General features: G+C 36.3%; 1 protein-coding gene across 1 annotated transcript in view; it reads right to left on the bottom strand.

Annotated features, from left to right (window-relative positions):
- Nucleotides 1–20,323, bottom strand: part of UVRAG (UV radiation resistance associated) — a 361,815-nt gene that overhangs the window by 221,216 nt on the left and 120,276 nt on the right. Inside the window, 1 exon segment of the mRNA XM_060104362.1 lies at nucleotides 11,206–11,291. Coding sequence (XP_059960345.1) covers nucleotides 11,206–11,291 — 86 coding nt within the window.

Raw genomic sequence — 20,323 nt, forward strand, 5'->3', positions numbered from 1 at the left:
CAAAGTTAGTATTAATTATCTTAGAAAAGGTGATTAAAAACTACCATTTAAAAAATTCCTCCAAAAACCTACCTATTATTCAGTGATTATCCAACTGGATTGTATTTCATCCATTCACTTATTAATTTACCATTCATTCAATTAACAAATATTTACTGAGTATCAACTCTGAGTTAGGTTGGTGCTATATATGCTGGGGACAAAATTATAAACTAGAGCTCTAACTTCCCTACACTTATGTAGTTTATGTTCTCCATTCTCATTCTGGGAAATATGTTAAAGGCAAAAAGCATATCAAATATTTTGTTTTAGTTCACACTCAAGAAAGCATTACAACTGCAGCATTAGAAAGCATACTGTCCAGGAAGAGCTCATAATATAACAAAATTTCTAACTGAAATACTAGAGTGATTTCTGGGCTTAATTAGAAAATTTGCTGTAAATTGTTAAAATGATTAAAAGAATTATAAAATAAAACTACATGCACTGTTTCAGCAATAAATTTAAAAATCCAGAGGAAGTAAATAGTTTCCTAGCAAAATATAAAGTAACAAGAATAAACCACAGAGAAGTAGGATAAAATAGAGCAAATAGCACTAAAGGTATTAGAGTCAGATTTATCATAAAAGTCACCTGAACTAGATGATTTAATAGCTAAATTCTCTAACAAACCTTTAAATTAAAAATTCCCAAAATTATTTAATATGTTTCGGTTGATTATGATGCTAATAGCTAACAAATATAGCATTAACTATATTCGGGCACTGTACTAAGCACTTCATATTAATTCCCTTAATCCTCCCAACAACCCAGTGAGGTATACGCTATTATTATCATTTTACAGAGTAGGGTCACAGAAAAAGATGAAGAGTTTCCCAATTCAATTTTAAGATCTTAGGAAAGATGTTTCTCTACCCTGCCTTCCTCTCCTCCCCCCAAAAACAACAAATACTATACACCAATCTCACTTGTAGTAATGATCAAAAGAATAATCTATAACTAATTAGTAATACAGTATCAAAAAATCTATATACCTTATTGCAACTATAATTAAAGGAAGAAAAACATATAATGTTAATAAATGCAGAAAGGCATTTCAAAAAATTCAGCATCTATTGCTAAAAAAAGTTAATAGGAAGAACTATCTAAAATATTTTCCAAAATTAACAGAAAATATCCTGAACAGCAAAATATTTAATTAAAATAATAACTGGACTAACATGTTCACTATGCCCATTACTTTTCAACATTATTTTTAAAGTTCTAGAAGGTTTAGTAAATGTACCAGAGGCTAGAAAACAGTATAAACATTGGAAAAGAATGGATAAACCAATCTTTTAATTGATAATAATAAGTGTATGCCAAGAAAATCAGAGACCTTTCCTTAAACCACAAGAAAAAATAATTTGATATAGTCACTGAATGTAACTTTCTTAAAATTACAGCTTTTCCCTATAACAGTAATAAGCACACAGGAATGGAAATGGAAAACATATTTTATAAAAAATAGTGTAAAAACTATAAGAACAAATTTAATGGAAAAGCACATGACCATATGAAGAGAACTATAAAATCTTACCAAAGGAATGAAATAAAATTTGAACAAATATAAGACATACCATGTCTTAGATTGGAATACTAATATAAAAATAACAGCTCTCTCCAAATATTAAAAAGTCAGTGAATATAAAAATTCCTATTAGAATTCCAATAAACTTTTTTTTTAAAGAATAGGATAAAATAACCTTAAGGTTCACATGGAAAAATAAAGTTCTGAGACTAGCCAAAAATAGTATAAAAAAGAATAGTAGCAAGAAGGGGACTTGCCCCACTTGGTATTAGAACATACCAAAAAACCACTGTAATTAAATTAATCTGAAATTATTGAAGGACTACACAAAACAATCAGAACGAAAAGAGAATCCAGAAATGGATACCAGCATACATGAGCTTTTAATATAAGACAAAGGTGGTATTTAAATTCAGTGAGAAAAGGAAGTTACTGGCACAACTGGATATTCATCTATGAAGAAAATTAATTTCTATCTCGCAATATATGGAATATCTAAACAATATATTTAAGAATAATTCCTAATTGTATTAGAGATTTAATTTTAAAAGTAAAATAATATAAATCTCAAAAGAAAACTTAGAAAATATAGGTGGAACTAATGTATAAGAGAGACTTCTTAAACCAAGATAGAGTGTCCAGAAGATATCAAAGAAAAGCCAGAATTATATGATGTGGCAAATAAAAACTTTTTGTATAAGGTATACTAAGTCAATACATAACTGACATATTTGGAAAAAATACCAAGGACTCTTAAAATTTTATGAAAAAAATGCAAGCAACTCAATTAAAAAGACAGGTAAAGTATATGAATAGGCAAATTCACAGAAGAATACACTGAATGGCTAACAAACTCAAGAAAAGAGGTTCACTTTCACTTGTAGCTCAGACTAAGCACTAGTACCAAAGCTAATAAAAATTAAAGTAACACTGAGGTGTTATACTCATCAAATTAATAAAAATCACAAAAAAAGATGATGATACCCACTGCCAGCAGGGATTCAGGGTTAAGAGTAATGTCACATATTATTTGCACTCTTTGGGAAAACAGTATGTTATTTCTTAAAATTAAAACTAAACATGCCCTTTGATTCAGAATTCCTACTCCTGGAAATTTAATACACAGAAACAAAAACATCATAAGCATAAGGATATATACATATATAGATATTTACTGCAGTATTGTGCATAATGGCAAAACAAACAAATAAAAAAACCAGAGCCAGAGTAAATATTAAAAGTCTATCAACAGGGTAATGATTGAAAAACACAGTACACCCTCACCATGGGCTATTATGAAATCATTAAAACAGTGAACTGAAGAGATATGTACATGGAATGTTAAACAAGTAAAATAAGATGTAGAGTCATGTATACAATATCCACTCCAATTCTGTAAAATAGCAATTAAAACTCCTAACATATGTACATAAATATGCATATAGTGATGTCTATAACATATACACAGAGATCATAGGAAAAAATATGAATATATACACAACAGATTGTTAACATGGGTACATGGGTGACTGGGGTCATGTGAACATGTGTTCTGTGTTTGGATGATATCTTATTCAGTTCAGGCTGCTATAACAAAATATCATAGACAGGATGGCTTATAAACAGAAATTTATTTCTCACAGTTCTGGAGGCTGGGAAGTCTAAGATCAAGGCACCAGCATTGTTGGTATCTGGTGAGAGCCTGCTTCCTGGTTCACAGACATCCATCTTTCCACTGTAACGTCACATGGAGAAAGGGACAGGGTCTCCCTGGGGCCTCTTTTATAAGGGCACTAATCCCATTCATGAGGGCTCGGCCCTCATGATCTAATCATCTCCCAAAGGCCCCACCTCCAATGCCATCACACTGGGGATTAGGTTTCAATGTATGAATTTGGGGTGGGAGGGACCACAAACATTCAGTCTATAACTGGTGGTCTTGGTAGTGAGGGAGAAGGGTTTAAGGAAGAAGACAAGCCAAAAAGTAAAAAGAAAGGGGAAAAAAAACTGCACCTAAAATACTCCAGTACTTTGTTAAAATTCTATTTTTGTAAGTATATATGTGTCTTTCTGTGTATGTGTACATATATGTGTGTGTACATATAGAGGAAGATAAATAAAAATAAGGTGTGCTATTATACATAAATATCAATTTTGTTTAACTAAAGTTTACATTAAATAACTAAACTTTTTCATTTTAAATTTTGATTAAAAACCTTTCTAAAACTTTTCACGTGTCCCTGCTTTCTTACACAGACCTTAACGATGACAACTTTATATTCCACTGATGATTTGGTATCAACATGGCATAATGGAAGAAAGCACATGCACATGCATTCTTTATTCAAACCTGCTTTAACACTTATTTATGGTGCTAGACAAGTCTTTTCACCCTGCTAAGCCTCAGTGTCCTCGTCTGTTAAATGGAGAGAGCATTAGTGAAAACTAACATGGTGGACTTAATAATTCTCATTATTAACTTCAGTTATGAACTACAATATGGAGATGTACTTGGGTAAAGGACTGAATGCTCACACATAGAAGAGGTATGCTAGCTACGCTTTTTAACCTAGTCTGTCTCTCTTTTTTTTTTTTTTTTTCCTGTGGTACGCGGGCCTCTCACTGTTGTGGCCTCTCCCGTTGCGGCGCACAGGCTCCGGACGCGCAGGCTCAGCGGCCATGGCTCACGGGCGCAGCCGCTCCGCGGCATGTGGGATCCTCCCAGACTGGGGCACGAACCCGTGTCCCCTGCATCGGCAGGCGGACTCTCAACCACTTGCGCCACCAGGGAAGCCCTAGTCTGTCTCTCTTTACAGCTGGTCTATTTCTCGCTGCCCTCCTCTTACATGAAGTAGTGACAGAGGACTATTTACAAATCCAAACACTGTTAAGTATAAAGATAGGACAGTAGCTAATATGATTTACCACTCAGTTATATTCCAGAATCACAGAGTAAAGCACAAACAGAGCAAACTATCAGATTTTGTTTCTCCTTGCTGTCAGTGTGTCTACCTTAATAGTAATCCTCTTAATTCCCCTAATTTATCAAAAATGAGCACACAGGCACTGGGTAGGAGCTTAGTCTCTACCAAGAATAGAAACATATATGAGTCTCAGTACATAAATTTTGTGACATCTTTTGCTTACGGCTGGGTTCTTAATTATATTCTCTATACTTGCAGTTACCTCTTAGGGAGAGATCATTAGGAGGGGAGAGGGGGAAAAACCCTCCCTGCAAACCAAAAGTTGGTTATCACGTTCAAAATTTAAATATTATAAACAGTTATGCCCTTTCACATGTCATCATCTCTGTTTTCTAGACATTACTGCAAGAACAATTTATTTGATATGAGCATCTCCCTTTTATAACTGGAATTTTATAGGAGAAAGTATTTTCTGTCAAAGTGGGGGGTGGGGACAGGGCACCAATCTGCCTCCAGACAGCCAGATAAAGATCTTCCAGAAAAAAATCTATATAAGGAATAAGATTATAAGTCACAAAATCCTGAAATCCCACCAGACATTATATGGAGGGCAGTGGCAGAAAGAAAAGAGTCAGCTGAAGGTCTACAGATCTGATTATATTTTCAACACTTTTTCCATAATGGTTGAGAAATTTTTTACAACTCTCATTTTACCAGGTGCAAACCAGAAATAGGAAGAATAAAACCCAGTTCTCTGTAACTTGAAGAACAGTTTGATTTGATCAATCAAAACATCATTTATTACCTGCTTAATATATTTGATATGCAGCATCATAGGACTAATACAAAGATCAGTAAAAAAGAGGATTCTTGCCTAAAGGAGCTCTCAGTTTGGGGATGCTGAGCGGAGAGCGAATCAGACAATGAAGAACTAATTACAACATTACGTGCTCGGTAAATGCTAGCTACTAACTGCACAGGCAGTGGCAAGAGGACTTGAAATAAGAACACTAGTCCCTACACTGTTTAGAGCTAGTGTTTAGAGTGAGTAGCAAATTAAGAAGTATGGACTTTATCCTGTATGTGATGGCTCAAAGATTTCTAAGCCCAATGAGTGACAAAACTGATGTATCTTTGGTCACTCTGGCAGCAATGTGGCAGATGAATTGTACTAAAGCAGTGCGAAAAATAATAAAGTAGTAAAACATACTGGTTAAGAACATGGGCTCAGGAGCTAAACTGGGTTTAAATACAGGCTAACATGAACTAGCTATACGACCTTGGATAAGCTACTCAACTGCTTTGTGCCTCTGTTTCCTCATCCGTAAATATGAATCAACAGCTCTTACCACATGGGGTGTTGTAAGAGTTAAAAGAATCAATTCATGTAAAGCACTTAGAATAGTTCCTGGCACAAAGGAAGTGCTCAATAAATAATACCTATTAACTGCATGAAAGAAAAACTGAAAGTAGGAAGACTAGTTAGGAGGTCAGGAAATAGTCCAGGAAAACAGAGGTGAGAACAAAGAAGGCTATGCTCACTAGCTGCCTGAGATGATGATACTACTAGAGAATCCAGGGAAAAGAAAAGGAAGAGGAGGATTAAGCCAATGTATGTAGCTCCAGACATGTTAGGGTTGAGGTTCCCACAGAACATGAAAGTATAAATGTCTAATGGTCATTGGAAACTACAGATCAGAACTCCAAAAGAGAAGTAGGAACTAGAGACATAGATTTGAGAGTTATTAATATGTGGACATGGTGGTTATGAAAGACAGTCCTAGGGAGAAAGAGTAATGCAGGATCCACAGGACCTAGGGCTCTAGGATCACAATAGGATCCACAGTAACTCCAACATAACTGAGAATTGTCAGTAATATAGAGAGGAGAAAATATAGCTATATGAAATAATCCCTTCCTTCAAGTAGTTTTCAGTGCCATCAGGGAAGACAAGACATGCACATGTTAAACAATTTTTATCATGATTGTTATAGGATTAACAAAAGTAATTCTAAAAAACAGAGGTATCAGCATTAGAATGGCAAGACGGAAAGGGAAATTATGCTTAAAATTGGAAAACCTAGTGGTAATATAAAAAAGGAACACGGGCATAGAGAAAAAAAGCTAATTCCAAGATGGAAGAAGTAAAGGGGAAAATGAAAACTATTATTTATTGAATGTCTACTATGTGTCAGTAACTGTCCTACAATCTTTCAATTACTTTACCTTATTAATTCTCATAATAATTCCTATGAGACAAATATTACCCCCATTTTACAAGAGCAGTTTGAGGCATACCAAAGTTAAGTAACTTGCCCATAGTTTTGCATCCAGTGACGGGCATACGGCAGTCAAGGACTGGAACCTGGATGGAGGGTCAAAGCCCATGGTTTCTCCACCGTACCTCCACTTATTAAACTGGCAAAAGTAGGACATGTCAAAAAAGAGGGGAAAAAAAAAAGAATAAAAAGTATACTCAAGGGCTTCCCTGGTGGTGCAGTGGTTGAGAGTCCACCTGCTGATGCAGGGGACACGGGTTCGTGCCCCGGTCCAGGAAGATCCCACATGCCGCGGAGCGGCTGGGCCCGTTGAGCCATGGCCGCTGAGTCTGCGCATCCAGAGCCTGTGCTCCGCAACGGGAGAGGCCACAACAGTGAGAGGCCCGCATACCACAAAAAAAAAAAAAAAAAGTATACTCAAAGAAAACAGAATTAGTCTCACTTATTTCACTACCATAGAGCTACCTTTTTGAGAAAGTATGAAGGGAAAAAACAAAAATAAAACAAAACAAAAAAATTTTTAAACACTAAAAATAATCTTTCAATTCCAGAGGACAGGTAGGATTTACAGGTATCTCCTTGCTTCCAGTCTCGTCCCTCAAATCTCTTCCACACTGTCACCATGGATAGAATTCAAAATCACACACCTGAGCCTGTCACTCCTTCTCTCTTTATAATCTTTCAACAACTCCCTCTCACGAACACAATTTTAAAAAAAAAACGAAAAAAGACCTAAAAAAGAGAAACCTATTTAGAAAGTCTAGAAACTCCTTAACCTAGAAAGAATAATAATAAAGAGAAGAAAAGCTAACTTCTAAATTAAAGGCTCACTTATGATTCATAACCCTACATTTCTCATTTCAAAACTGTAAAATAAATGATATTTCAAATGCCAGTTAAACAGCAACATTGACACCTTGTGGTGAACATCCTAAAGTATCAAATGTGACACTGAGTGAAGTGTCTCCTAAGTAAATGTCTGCTTACATGAAAAATAATGCCTAATCCAGAGATTTACAAGGGTTAAGAAGCAAAAATTCAGTTACCATCACACATACCGAATGTAAACTTGGAAAGAGCTGCTCTTACTTTGGCAACATTGGAATTAGTCTAAATTCCTAACTATTGGCAAAAGAATAAAACCTCAGGTCATTATTTTCCTACAAAATGGTACAATGCATCCTTCTGAAGGGGCTATAATGCCAGGGTCTTAGGTGCTCCAAAAACAGCCTTTTCTTAGTCAAAATTTCCTATTTTTTGTGTGACATTTACACATAAGAGGCTGAGGGTAGAGATGCATATTAGTGGCACGAAAACACAGGAAGAGTTATTAACAGGAGACCTGGGTTCTAATCCTGCCTCCAAACAGCACTGAGAATTTTGTGGAGTAAGTAATATTAAAGAATTCAGACTCTGTGTGTTTTCACATAAAATTACAGATCAAGAAGTAACAATTTAGGACTTCCCTGGTGGTGCAGTGGTTAAGATCTGCCTGCCAATGCAGGGGACACGGGTTCGAGCCCTGGTCCAGGAAGATCCCACATGCCGCAGAGCAACTAAGCCCGTGTGCCACAACTACTGAGCCTGAGCTCTAGAGCCCACGAGCCACAACTACTGAAGCCCATGCACCTAGAGCCTGTGCTTCTCAACAAGATAAGCTACCGCAATGAGAAGCCCACGCACCACCAGAAAGAGTAACCCCCACCTGCCACAACTAGAGAAAGCTTGCACGCAGCAACGAAGACCCAACGCAGACAAAAATAAAAGTATATATATATATATAAATCAATAAATAAATTTATGAAAAAAATAAAATAAAATAAAATAAAATAAAAAAACAAGAAATCATCAGGAAAGGAAAAGGTATATTTTTAAAAATTACTGCATCCAGGAACAATGCTGCCTGAGTTAAGGACGGGAAACTATAAACAAAATTGATCGGCACAAAATTAAGTTTCTCGGCAATCACTTTATGTATATCATGGCAAAAACTGTGGGAAAAGAAAAACTTTTGCTTGAGCAGATACATGACGGTTACTCTGAACTGCCTGAATCACCAGAGAAAGTTCCATTTTACTCATTAACTTTGACAAGTACAATTTAAAGTTTCTAGCTCCAGAGTAACTCTCTGAGTTCAGGTAATTTACGTGAAAAATAGACACTTGATCTGGTTCAGAAAAAGTATATCTGTGTTACCAGCTATAAATGATTTACATGATGGTGATGAGCAGGCCACTGTTAATAAGGCAATTCAAACGGCTGACACACCTGAGGAATCTAGAAGGCACGCTAGAAGTGAAACCCCCAAGAGACATTTCATTGCAAAACCAGTGTTAAATAATTAAGCCACTACCAAACTAATTTGATGATTTTTCATTTATGGAGGGTTCCACGATTTTCAGAAATTTTCTCCATCATTATGCTATGTGCCCCTAACAACCACCAGTCTAGGAAGGTAAGTGAGGGTTTGCAAAATTTGCTTGTCAGAAAACCTTCATACCAATCTCCAATCTGGCTCTTCTTGCTATGCGCCCCCTAAGATAAGTAAATCATTTAACGCTCCTTGGCCTCAGCTTCAACATGGAAGACAAAAGCTGATCCCTGATTTGTGAACACAAAAAACTTCTAGGAGAATAAGATAACAGATGTGAAAATGCTTATAAATTAAACAAATTTGAAACATCACTGCTTCCACATTTTGGAACAATTAGAGAGGTTAAATGAATTAGGATAAATCAAAGATAATTAAAGTCAGAGTCAGGTCAATCAAAGAATTCTCCGTTATATCAAGTTGATTCCCAAGATCCTACAGTCTTTCCTCAGCTCCTATTCTCCTGTATCACTACAGTACAGAGCCTTCAATACTCCTTAAATCTCTAATCTCTCAGATTCTGTGATGCTACCTTTCCTAACTCCTCCTCTTCTCACTGACTCTGTATTCCCTTTTCTTTTTTTTTTTTTTTTGCGATACACGGGCCTCTCACTGTTGTGGCCTCTCCCATTACGGAGCACAGGCTCCAGACGTGCAGGCTCAGCGGCCATGGCTCACGGGCCCAGCCGCTCCGCGTCATGCGGGATCTTCCCGGACTGGGGCACGAACCTGTGTCCCCTGCATCGGCAGGCAGACTCTCAACCACTGCGCCACCAGGGAAGCCCCCCTTTTCTTTTAATTCCACTGATTTCTCTAATGAGATCACACAATCTCATACTTGCAAAATATCTTTAAAAATTATAGTATCTATACTCTCATTTTACTGAGCAAAACAGGCCAAGAAATATTAGTCTCTTCCTCACATTTCAAACTATTTCTGTACATTCCTCTTTTCAATACTTAAAACTCGATGTAGTCCCAAACTGAATAGGCTCAAAAATAAGAGTTATATAATAGACACCTCCTGCTTTCTATCTCCACCATCCAATTACTAAATTCTGTCCATTCTGGCACATATCCTAAGAAGTCAAAGTGAAAGTACGTCTCAGGTAAGAATCAAAGGTCATCAAATGTGTGTGGTTACTTTAGTTGAAACCATTGTCTCTTAAGAGCATTTTACATTGTCCATGTCAGCAAACTCTCTACCATTATGAACAACAAGATTCAAGATTCGCAAAGGAAAAGCCCATTTCATAATGTTTAAAAAATAAACAATCATCCAGTTGGATAAGAGTCCAATCATCCTTCTGGACTCTTCCTCTAGTAGATATATAGAGAATGTCTAATGGTCTGGAATTTATGATGTGTTATGTAAACATTAGGAAATACTGCCAAAATCGAATTTCAATGAATCATCTGTCTGAGTAGGGTGAACACAGGTTGAGTGTCACTCTTAACTTTATTTTAAATTGCATTTATTTTGGTAGCCTGCCTCCTGAGGAAACGTCCTTGATGATCTACCACATTGAAAATTAAAACCAAATTTTAAAATCTTTCCAAATTAAGCCCAGACATTATGAAAATATAGAGCTGAGGCAGTTAAGCCTCTAAGCACATGAGATTTCACACAGAGCTCCTTTGCCTTGCCAAATATGATTCTTTTAAGATGAACAGCAGATCAAAACTCTAAGCTATGTCTGGGGCTATTGAAGCGGTTTTCTAGTAATGCCACAGTTGCTAAAGTTTTGATAAGTCTAAATTTTGTACCTCTGGTTGCTGCTCTTTATTGTGCAGAAGACCGGAAACAGCTCATGTCCCTGTTTTAAGATCACTGGCTTCCAATCACTCTCTCCCACTGTCCAGAGGAAAATAATGGCTTTCCAAAGGCTTTGTAAAAGAGATAAATCACTGTAGCTACAAAATTTATGAAGCTCTCACTAAAAAATGCTAAGTCTGAGTAACAGTTTCTAAAGATTCCATACATTTCCTCACATCGAAATGTCACAAACTCAGAATGAGGAAGATTCTTGACAAAATGCAAGAGGACTCTAAGTTTCTTACCGCAGCAAAGAGAAGACATCATAAGAATTGCGAACACAGTTCTGATCCACCTGAAGAAGAATACTCTTCTGAGCATCTGAATAACCCTAAAAGACATTAATGAACAAATTAATCGAGGTAAAACAAAATAGGTGTCCAAATTAATCGTGATGTTTGTATTTTTAAAATTATGATTCAGTAACAACTCAGTAAATTCAAATCATTATGAAATTAGAAAAAAGTTAAACACTTTCGTATAATTGAAGTTTAACCTTATAGGCAAGTGAATTTAAAATAAATTTCTTCTAACATTTTCCCACAGAAACAATGTTTCACATTATAACTTTTGGTGAACTTCCCAGTGAAACCCCAGAAGTCTTTTTAACATATTATGTGGCTGAAGAAGAGTATTAACAATAATATTTCAAGTATGCCTAGCCATCATACGTAATGTTTTTATGGGGGAAAAGGCATTCCAAGTTTTAATTAGGAATACCAGAAACAAGTATTTCCACTCAGTGGTGTAAAGGTGGTGGCAGCAAGGATGGTTTCTGGAGAGAACACAGCACAATTCCATAGGAAGAACAGAACAGCTATCTGGCACTTCAGAAAGGCAAAGTAAATAGTAGTTAAGAAAAAAGGACTCTGGACCCAGACCACCTGGATTACAGTTTAAGCCCTTAATACACCAGCTCTGTAATCTGGAACAAGGCACCTAACTTCTTTTAGTTTAACTTTGGTTTCTTCATCTATATAACATGGAGACGGTAATATTATCTACCTCACAAATTGTTGTGGGAATTAAAAGAGCTGATATTTGTAAAGTCAAAGGTATGTGAGAAGCACTGTATAAATGTTTGCTATAATGCTAGTATAAGCATTTTCTAAAAGTTACATTGCTGCAGACATTAAAAGGTTATTAGGAGAATATTATAAACAACTTTGTGCCAACAAATTTAACAACTTAGATGAATCCTTGAAAAAATACAACATGACAAAACTGATTAACAATAAAACAACAATATCTGAATAACTCTATTTTTTAAGTGAATAAGTAATTGAAAATCTTTCCACAAAAAAAGTCTAGGTCCAGATGGGTTCACTGAATTATATCAAACATTTAAGAAATATCATCAGTTTAACACAAACTCCTTCATAAAACAGAGGGTAAGGGAACAATTTCCAATTCATAAGACCAGCATTACTGATACCAAAACTTATCTCTCTCTCTCTCTCACACACACACACACACAATTAGAGACCAATATCCCTCATGAATATAGACACCAAAATCCTTAGCAAAATATTAGCAAGTGGGACCAGCAATACGTTATAAGGATAAAATAGTAACTCATTGTTATTGACTGAATTTATTCTATGAATGTAAGGTGGGTTTAGCATTTAGTATCAACCAATTAGCAAATAAATGAAGCAATCATTATAAGCCTATCTTGATGGGCACACAATTATAAAGATGTAACTTGTGATGATAGCAACATAAAAATGGGGGAACAGAGCTATATGGAAGAAAAGTTTTGTATAATATTAAAACTAAGTTGGTATTAATTTGAACTAGACTGTTATAAATTAAGATGTTAATTGTAATTCTTGGGGCAACCACTAAGAAAATAACTAGAAGATATATAGTAAAAGAAATGAGAAAGGAATCAAAATGTGAGAAATAACTAACACAAAAGAAGGTAGTAACGGAGGAACTGAAGAACAAAAAAGATGTAAGAAAACAAATCGAAAAGTGGCAGAAGTCCTTCCATCTGTAATTACATTAAGTGTAAATGAATTAAACATTACAATTAAAAGGCATTGATTGGAAGAATGGATTTTCTTTTTAACGACCCACTATATACTGTCTACAAGAGATGCACTTTAGAACCAAAAACACAAATAGGTTGAAAATGGAAGGATGGAAAGATATTCCATGTAAGCAGTAACCAAAAGAAAGCTGGAATGGGTATACTAATATCAGACAAATAGACATTAAGACAAAAAAAAATGTTAGAAGAGACAAAAAAGGATATTATATAATTTTTAAAAGGTCAAGAAGATATAAATGATTATAAACATATATGTACCTAGCAACATATAACAAAACATATGAATCCAAAACTGCAAAAACTAAAATGGGAAATAGCTGAAGTCAACATCCCACTTTCAACAATGTGTAGCACAACCATAAGAAAGATAAACAATGAAACAGAAGACATGAAAAATACTATAAATCAACTAGACCTAACAGATGTATACAGAATGCTCCACCCAACAATAACCATATACATATTCTTCTCAAGTGCACATGGAACATTCTCCAGGATAGACCATATGTTCAGCCACAAAACAAATCTCAATACATTTCTAAAACCTGAAATCATACAAAGTATCTTTTCTGATCACAATGGAATGAAACTAAAAATCAATAACAGAAGGAAACTTGGAAAATTCACAAACTACAAAGTAAATAACATACTCTTAAACAACCAGTGGGTCAAAGAACAAATCATAAGGTAAATTATTAAATACTTTGAGTAGAATAAAAATGAAAATACAACATATCAAAACATATGGGATACAGTGAAAAAGTGCTCAAAGGGAAAAGTACAGCTGTAAACATTTACATTTAAAAAAAGAAGAGTTCAAATCAATTAATCTAATCTTCCACCTTAAGGAAATAGAAAATGAAGAACTAAACCCAAAGCAAGAAGGAAGTAAATAATAAAGATTAGGGCAGAGATCCATGAAATAGAGAATATAGAACAATACAGAAAAGTCAAAAAAAACAAGTTAGTCCCTTGAAAAGAGCAATAAAATTGACAAACATTAAGCTAGACTGAACAAGACAAAAAAAAAGAATACTCAAATCACTAAAACCAGGAATGAAAGTGAGAACATTATCACCAATCTTATAGAAATAAGAAGTATTATAGACGAATACTATGAACTGTACACAAACAAATCAGATAACCTTGATAAAATGGAAATTCCTAGGAACGCAGAAACTCCAAAAAATGACTCAAGAAGAAACAGAAAGTCTGAACAGATCTACAAGTTGTAAAAGAGTTTAGCTAAGCTACTCCATGGTACTGCTGCCCTGGCATACATTTTGTTTGGTCAAGCAGCCTGCAGGGACCTTAAACTAACACTAGACCCCCTTTCAGGGAAGTGCATGCCTTAGATAGCAGGATGCAGAGTCATAAGCAAATGTAGCTTCTGTTATGACTTGTGATCAACAGTCTCCCCTACTTCCCAGCACCTGTATGCTTTATACACCCCTTAGATAAGAATTCCCATGGAGTGCATGCCCTAGATAGCAGGATGCAGAGTCACAAGCAAATGTAGCTCTGTTATGATTGTGATCAACAGTCTCCCCTGCTTCCCAGCACCTGCATGCTTTATACGCCCCTTAGATAAAAATCCCCATGGAGTGCATACCCTAGATAGCAGGATGCAGAGTCACAAGCAAATGTAGCTTCTGTAATGACTTGTGGTCAACAGTCTCCCTTGCTTCCCAGCACCTGTATACTTTACACACCCCATAGATATAACTCTCCATGGAACTTACCAAAACCCTGCTCTTTTGGCTTGAACTGACCAATCCAGCCCTAGCCCAGGAACCCCAAAGCACTCTACCCACAGACTCTAAATAAAGACATGTGTCCCAGGTCCTGCATCTCTCTGTCTGCACTTGGCCTTGAGCTCCCCATATATAACTTTACAGTCAGTTCTCTGTATCCATGGTTCTGGTATGCATGATTCTGCGTCCATGAATTCAACCAACTGTGGATTGTATAGTGCTGTAGTTTGTATTTATTGAAAAAAAAAAAGTAGATATATAAATAGACCTGCCCAATTCAAACACATGTTCTTCAAAGGTCAACTGTACTAGCAAAGCTAATCCAGCAGCATACTAAAAGGCTAATACTATCTGGTCCAGCGATTCTACTTCTGGGTATATACCCAAAAGAACTGAAAGCAAAGACTCAAAGAGATATTTGTACATCCATGTTCATAGCAGCATTATTTACAGTAGTTGAGGGTTAGAAGCAACCTGAGTATTCATCAACAGATGAACAGAAAAACAAAATGTTGTATTTTCATACAATGGAATATAGTTAGCCTTAAAAAGGAAAGAATTCTGCTATAACATGCATGACCCTTGAGGACATTATGTTAAGTAAAATAAGCCAGTGACAAAAGGACAAATATTGTATAATTCCACTTACATAAGGTACCAAGAGTAGTCAAATTCATAGAAACAGAAAGTAAAAGGGTGAGTGCCAGGGACTTGGTGAAGGGGGAGATGGGGAGTTACTGCTTAATGGGTAGAGAGTTTCAGTTTTATAAGATGAAAAGAGTTCTGGAGACGGATAGTGGTGACAGTTGCACAACAAGGTGCATGTCCTTAATGCCACCACACTGTACACTTAAAATTGTTAAGATGGTGAATTGTATATTATGTATATCTTACCACAATTAAAAATAATTTTTTAGAAAAGATTTATACACCAGGAACAAGTGGGATTTACCCAAGGTACGTGAGGGTGGTTTGATAAGTGAAAATCAACACAACATACCAAGTTGGAGGACTCATATTTCCCAATTCAATACTCACCACAAAGCAGCAGTAATCAAAACAGTGTGGTATTGGCATAAGTACATTGGCATAGATCAATGGAATAGAACGGAGAATACTAAATAAACTCATATGTCTATGGTCAACTGATTTTAGACAAAGGTGCCAGGACTGAGAAAGAATAGTCTTTTCAACAAATGATGCTGAAACAACTGGATGGCCACATGCAAAGAATAAAGTTGAACCCATCCCTAACACTATATACAAAAATTACAATTAGGATCAAAGACCTAATTGTGAGAGCTAAAACCATTAGAAGAAAGCACAAGGGTACATCTGTATAACCTTCAATTTGCCAATGGTTCTTAGATATGATGCCACAAGTATGAGCAACAAAAGAAATAACATAAACTGGACTTCATCAAAATTAAACTTTTGTGCATCAAAGGACACTATAAAGAAAGTGAAAAAACAACCCACAAAATGGGAGAAAATATATGCAAATCATATATCTGATAAAGGTCTAATACTCAGAATAGATAAAGAACTCTGACAACTCAACAACAAAAAAGACAAACAACCCAATTTAAAAATGGGCAGAGGATTTAAAGAGACACTTCTCCAAAAAAGATATACAAATAGCCAATAAGCACATGAAAAGATGCACAACATCATTAGTCATTAGGGAAATGCAAATCAAAATCACAATGAGATACCATTTCATACCCACTAGGAAAAGTAAAAAAATAAATAAATAAACAAAATTAAAAGAAAGCAAAACAAAAAACAGCACATAAGTGTTGGTTAAGGATGTGGAGAAATCAAGAACCCTAGTATATTGCTGTTGGGAACATAAAGTGGTCAGCAGCTGTGTAAAAAAGTCTGGCAATTCCTCAAAAAGTTAAACATAGAATTACTACATCATCTAGCAATTCCATTCCGAGGTATATAAGCAAAAGAACTTAAAACAAATACTTGTACATAAATGTTCATAGCAGCACTATTCACAATAGCCAAAAGGTAGAAACAATTCAAACATCAATCAGTGGATGAATGGATAAACAAAATGTGGTATAGAGTATTCATACAAAGCGATATCATTCAGCCATAAAAAGAAGTATTGATACATGCTGCATATGGATGCACCTCAGAAACTCAAGCTAAGTGAAAGCAGCCAGACATAAAAGATTACATATTGTATGATTCCATTTATATAAAATACTCAGAATAGGCAAATCCATAGAGAGAAAAGCAGGTTGGTGTTTGCTGGGGGTTGGGGAGCACAAAATGAAGAATGAATGCTTAATGGGCATTTTCTTTTGGGGTGATGAAAATGTCATGCACCTCAATGGAGGTAGTGTTCGCACAGCATTGTGAGCATACCCAGTGCCACTGAACTGCACACTTTCAAATGCTTAGGGAATTCCCTGGTGGTCCAGTGGTTAGGACTCAGCGCTTTCACTGCTGGGGCCCGGGTTCGATCCCTGGTCGGGGAACTAAGATCCTGCAAACCGTGCAGCACGGCCAAAAAAAACAAACAAACAAACAAAAAAGCTTAATTTTATGTTATGTGGATTTCATCTCAATTAAAAAAAAGAGAGAGAGAGTTGGCTATGAAATAATCTACATGTCATGAGAGCAGCTGAAAAGAAAGGACAGAGACAGAAGATAATCCTATAAATGAGCTACAAAACCCAAAAAGACACTAGAAGTAAATTTAAGATTCTCAGGAGAAATAATTAATGACATTCCACTCAGTTATACTTATTTTATGTAAAAAGCTGCCAAACATTTCTTCTATTAAAAACTTATCCACACTCACTAACATACAACTAACGTACAACTAAAAGCAACACATTACAGCAAGGATTCTGGGTCTTAACCCACTCTGCCTGTCATGGAAGTGAAGAAAATCATTTAACCCCTCTAAGCCTCAGTTTCTTTAACTACGAAATGAGATGAGACTACTACTAACGTAAATAGTAAACAATAATAGCCAAACACAAAAGTAACATGTATGAGCACTTCCAGTATGCCAGGCAGTGTTGTTTTCCATGTTAAATTAACGTTTCAATGTTAATGTTAAGGGTTAACATGTTTAATACTCACACAACCCTGTGAAACAGGTACTATTATTATCCCCACTTTAAAGGTAAGGAAACTGAGACACGGAGAGGATTAAGTACAAGAGCCATGCAGTCTGGCTCCACAGCTCATGTTCTTAATGACCATGCTACACTTGATCTCTAAGACCTTTTTCAGGTCTAAAATTCTGGGTCCATGTACATTTAAGGCAACTCAAGGACATTATTAAAACCCTTCTGCTTCAGCCACCACTTAGCAATTAACATTCTTGAAATATGCTAAGAGCCTTGCTCTGAATGACATCTAACTTCACCAGATGTGCGATCCCGGCAGACCTCTGATGAAGGATCATAGTGGAAAGAAATGGCTCATTTGTATCTGGTTATCTGTGTGAGATACTGCCAAGTGCCAAAGAGCCCAGAGGAGATTTACATGTCACTCAAAATTCTTCTGAAGCCAGGCCTAACAATTATTTTTCAAGGAAGGGAACAGAATAGGCACTAGTCTGGGTGAGTGCCTATTAAACCATTCAAGGAAACAGATAATTTCACATATCCAGTGAGCAGGAATAATTCCAGGCAGATGATCAGGTGTGTTTCTAGATCAGTGGTCAACAAACTTTCTCAGTCAACAGCCAGATTGTAAATATTTTAGGCTTTGCAAGCCACATCATCTCCATAGCATATTCTTCTTTGTTTTCGCCTTCAAATTCTTTACAAATATAAAAATCGTTCTTAGCTCCCAGGCCATATAAAAACATGTGGGGACTGTAATTTGATTATCCCTGTACTAGATCGCTGAATGAGTCACCTTTTAAAACATGTTACTGTACACTTTGAGAGTTTTCAGCTACTACAACAATCATAAGACTATCCTTTATTAAAACTATAAAAGTTCTACTAAAATAATCCACTTGACAGGATAACTGTTAATGAAGCGAACAACATTATACATATATACTTACTCATTTCAGTGTTTACTGAACATCTTATACATACAGGGTGTCAGGCAATTGCTATCATCGTTATAAAAGTATACAACCCAATATACTATAAAGTATATAACCCAGCTAAGGTTCCAAGTGAAGTAAAAACTGCAAAGGTGCCACAAGAAAGGTTAAAAAGAAAAGCTACAGGAGTTCCAATATGGTAAAGATTCCATCTAGCAGAAGCAGGAACATCAAAGGCTGCAGCAGGGGTAGCAATATTTGGGACAGATTAAGAAGCATAGAAGGCTGAATGGCAGTGAAGGAAAGTCCCACACAGACTGAACACCTTTAGCCAAAGCATGACAGTAGGAAAACATAAGCTGTATTCAGAGAAGATTAAATAGTGGTCCAATTTGTTCAGCTCCAATGATGTCAAAATTACTTGGAACCCTGGAGGGGGAAATAGTGGGAGATACAGCTATATAACTAAGTTGAGAGGGCCAGAGCACAGAAAGCCTCAAATGTCATACTAAAAAGGGAGACAACCTACATGCTTATTGGACTCAGGAAAGGTTTCTGACAGTGTAGGACAATGATCAGAGCTGCATTTAAGGAAGGTTACTTTGGTAATGACAAATATGACAAATTAGGGGAAGCAGAATGTCCAGACAACTGTTAGGAGGCTATTCTAAAAATCCACACATACTAGAGGTAATGAGAGCTCAAACTCTGAAGAAAAAGAGAGACAGAGAAAAGAAGTAAAGATAAAAGCAGAGATATAACCAAAAGTACTATACCACTGACTGAATTTAGGTTGATGGAGAAAAGGAAATTAGGTCAGAGATTGGACACACCTAGCAGACAAGAAGTTATTCCATACAACCTTTAAGCAAAGGAATAAAAAAAAATGAAAGTATGCTTTAGGAAGATTAATCAGGCAGTGGTGAATAAGACAAAGTGGATACAAAGAGACCAGAGCCATAGGCCTGCCAGAAAACTACTGCAGTAATCCAGCCTTATAGGGTGCCAGGCTGAGCTTGGATCATGGCAATGGATATGGAAAAGTAGCCATATATATAAGTGATTTCAAAGGACTCAAAAGAGTCTGGTAGCTGAATGAATCGAGTGGATAAAAGAAATCAATCAAAACTAACTGCAAGGGCCTCCCTGGTGGCGCAGTGGTTGAGAGTCCGCCTGCCGATGCAGGGGATACGGGTTCGTGCCCCGGTCTGGGAGGATCCCATATGCCGCGGAGCGGCTGGGCCCGTGAGCCATGGCCGCTGAGCCTGCGCATCCGGAGCCTGTGCTCCACAACGGGAGAGGCCACAACAGTGAGAGGCCCGCGTACGGCAAAAAAAAAAAAAAAAAACAAAAAACTAACTGCAAAATTTGAGGCCTGGATAAATGGAAAAATAGTTAATAAAAATGTAAAAAGCTGGAAGGGAAAGCAAACCTGGAGAGAAAAATGAAGAGATCCATTTAAAGTATAACAGGGGGCTTCCCTGCTGGTGCAGTGGTTAAGAATCCGCCTGCCAGTGCAG

The sequence above is a fragment of the Mesoplodon densirostris genome, chromosome 7 (genome assembly GCF_025265405.1).
Source record: "Mesoplodon densirostris isolate mMesDen1 chromosome 7, mMesDen1 primary haplotype, whole genome shotgun sequence".
In the NCBI taxonomy this organism is placed as follows: Eukaryota; Metazoa; Chordata; class Mammalia; order Artiodactyla; family Ziphiidae; genus Mesoplodon; species Mesoplodon densirostris.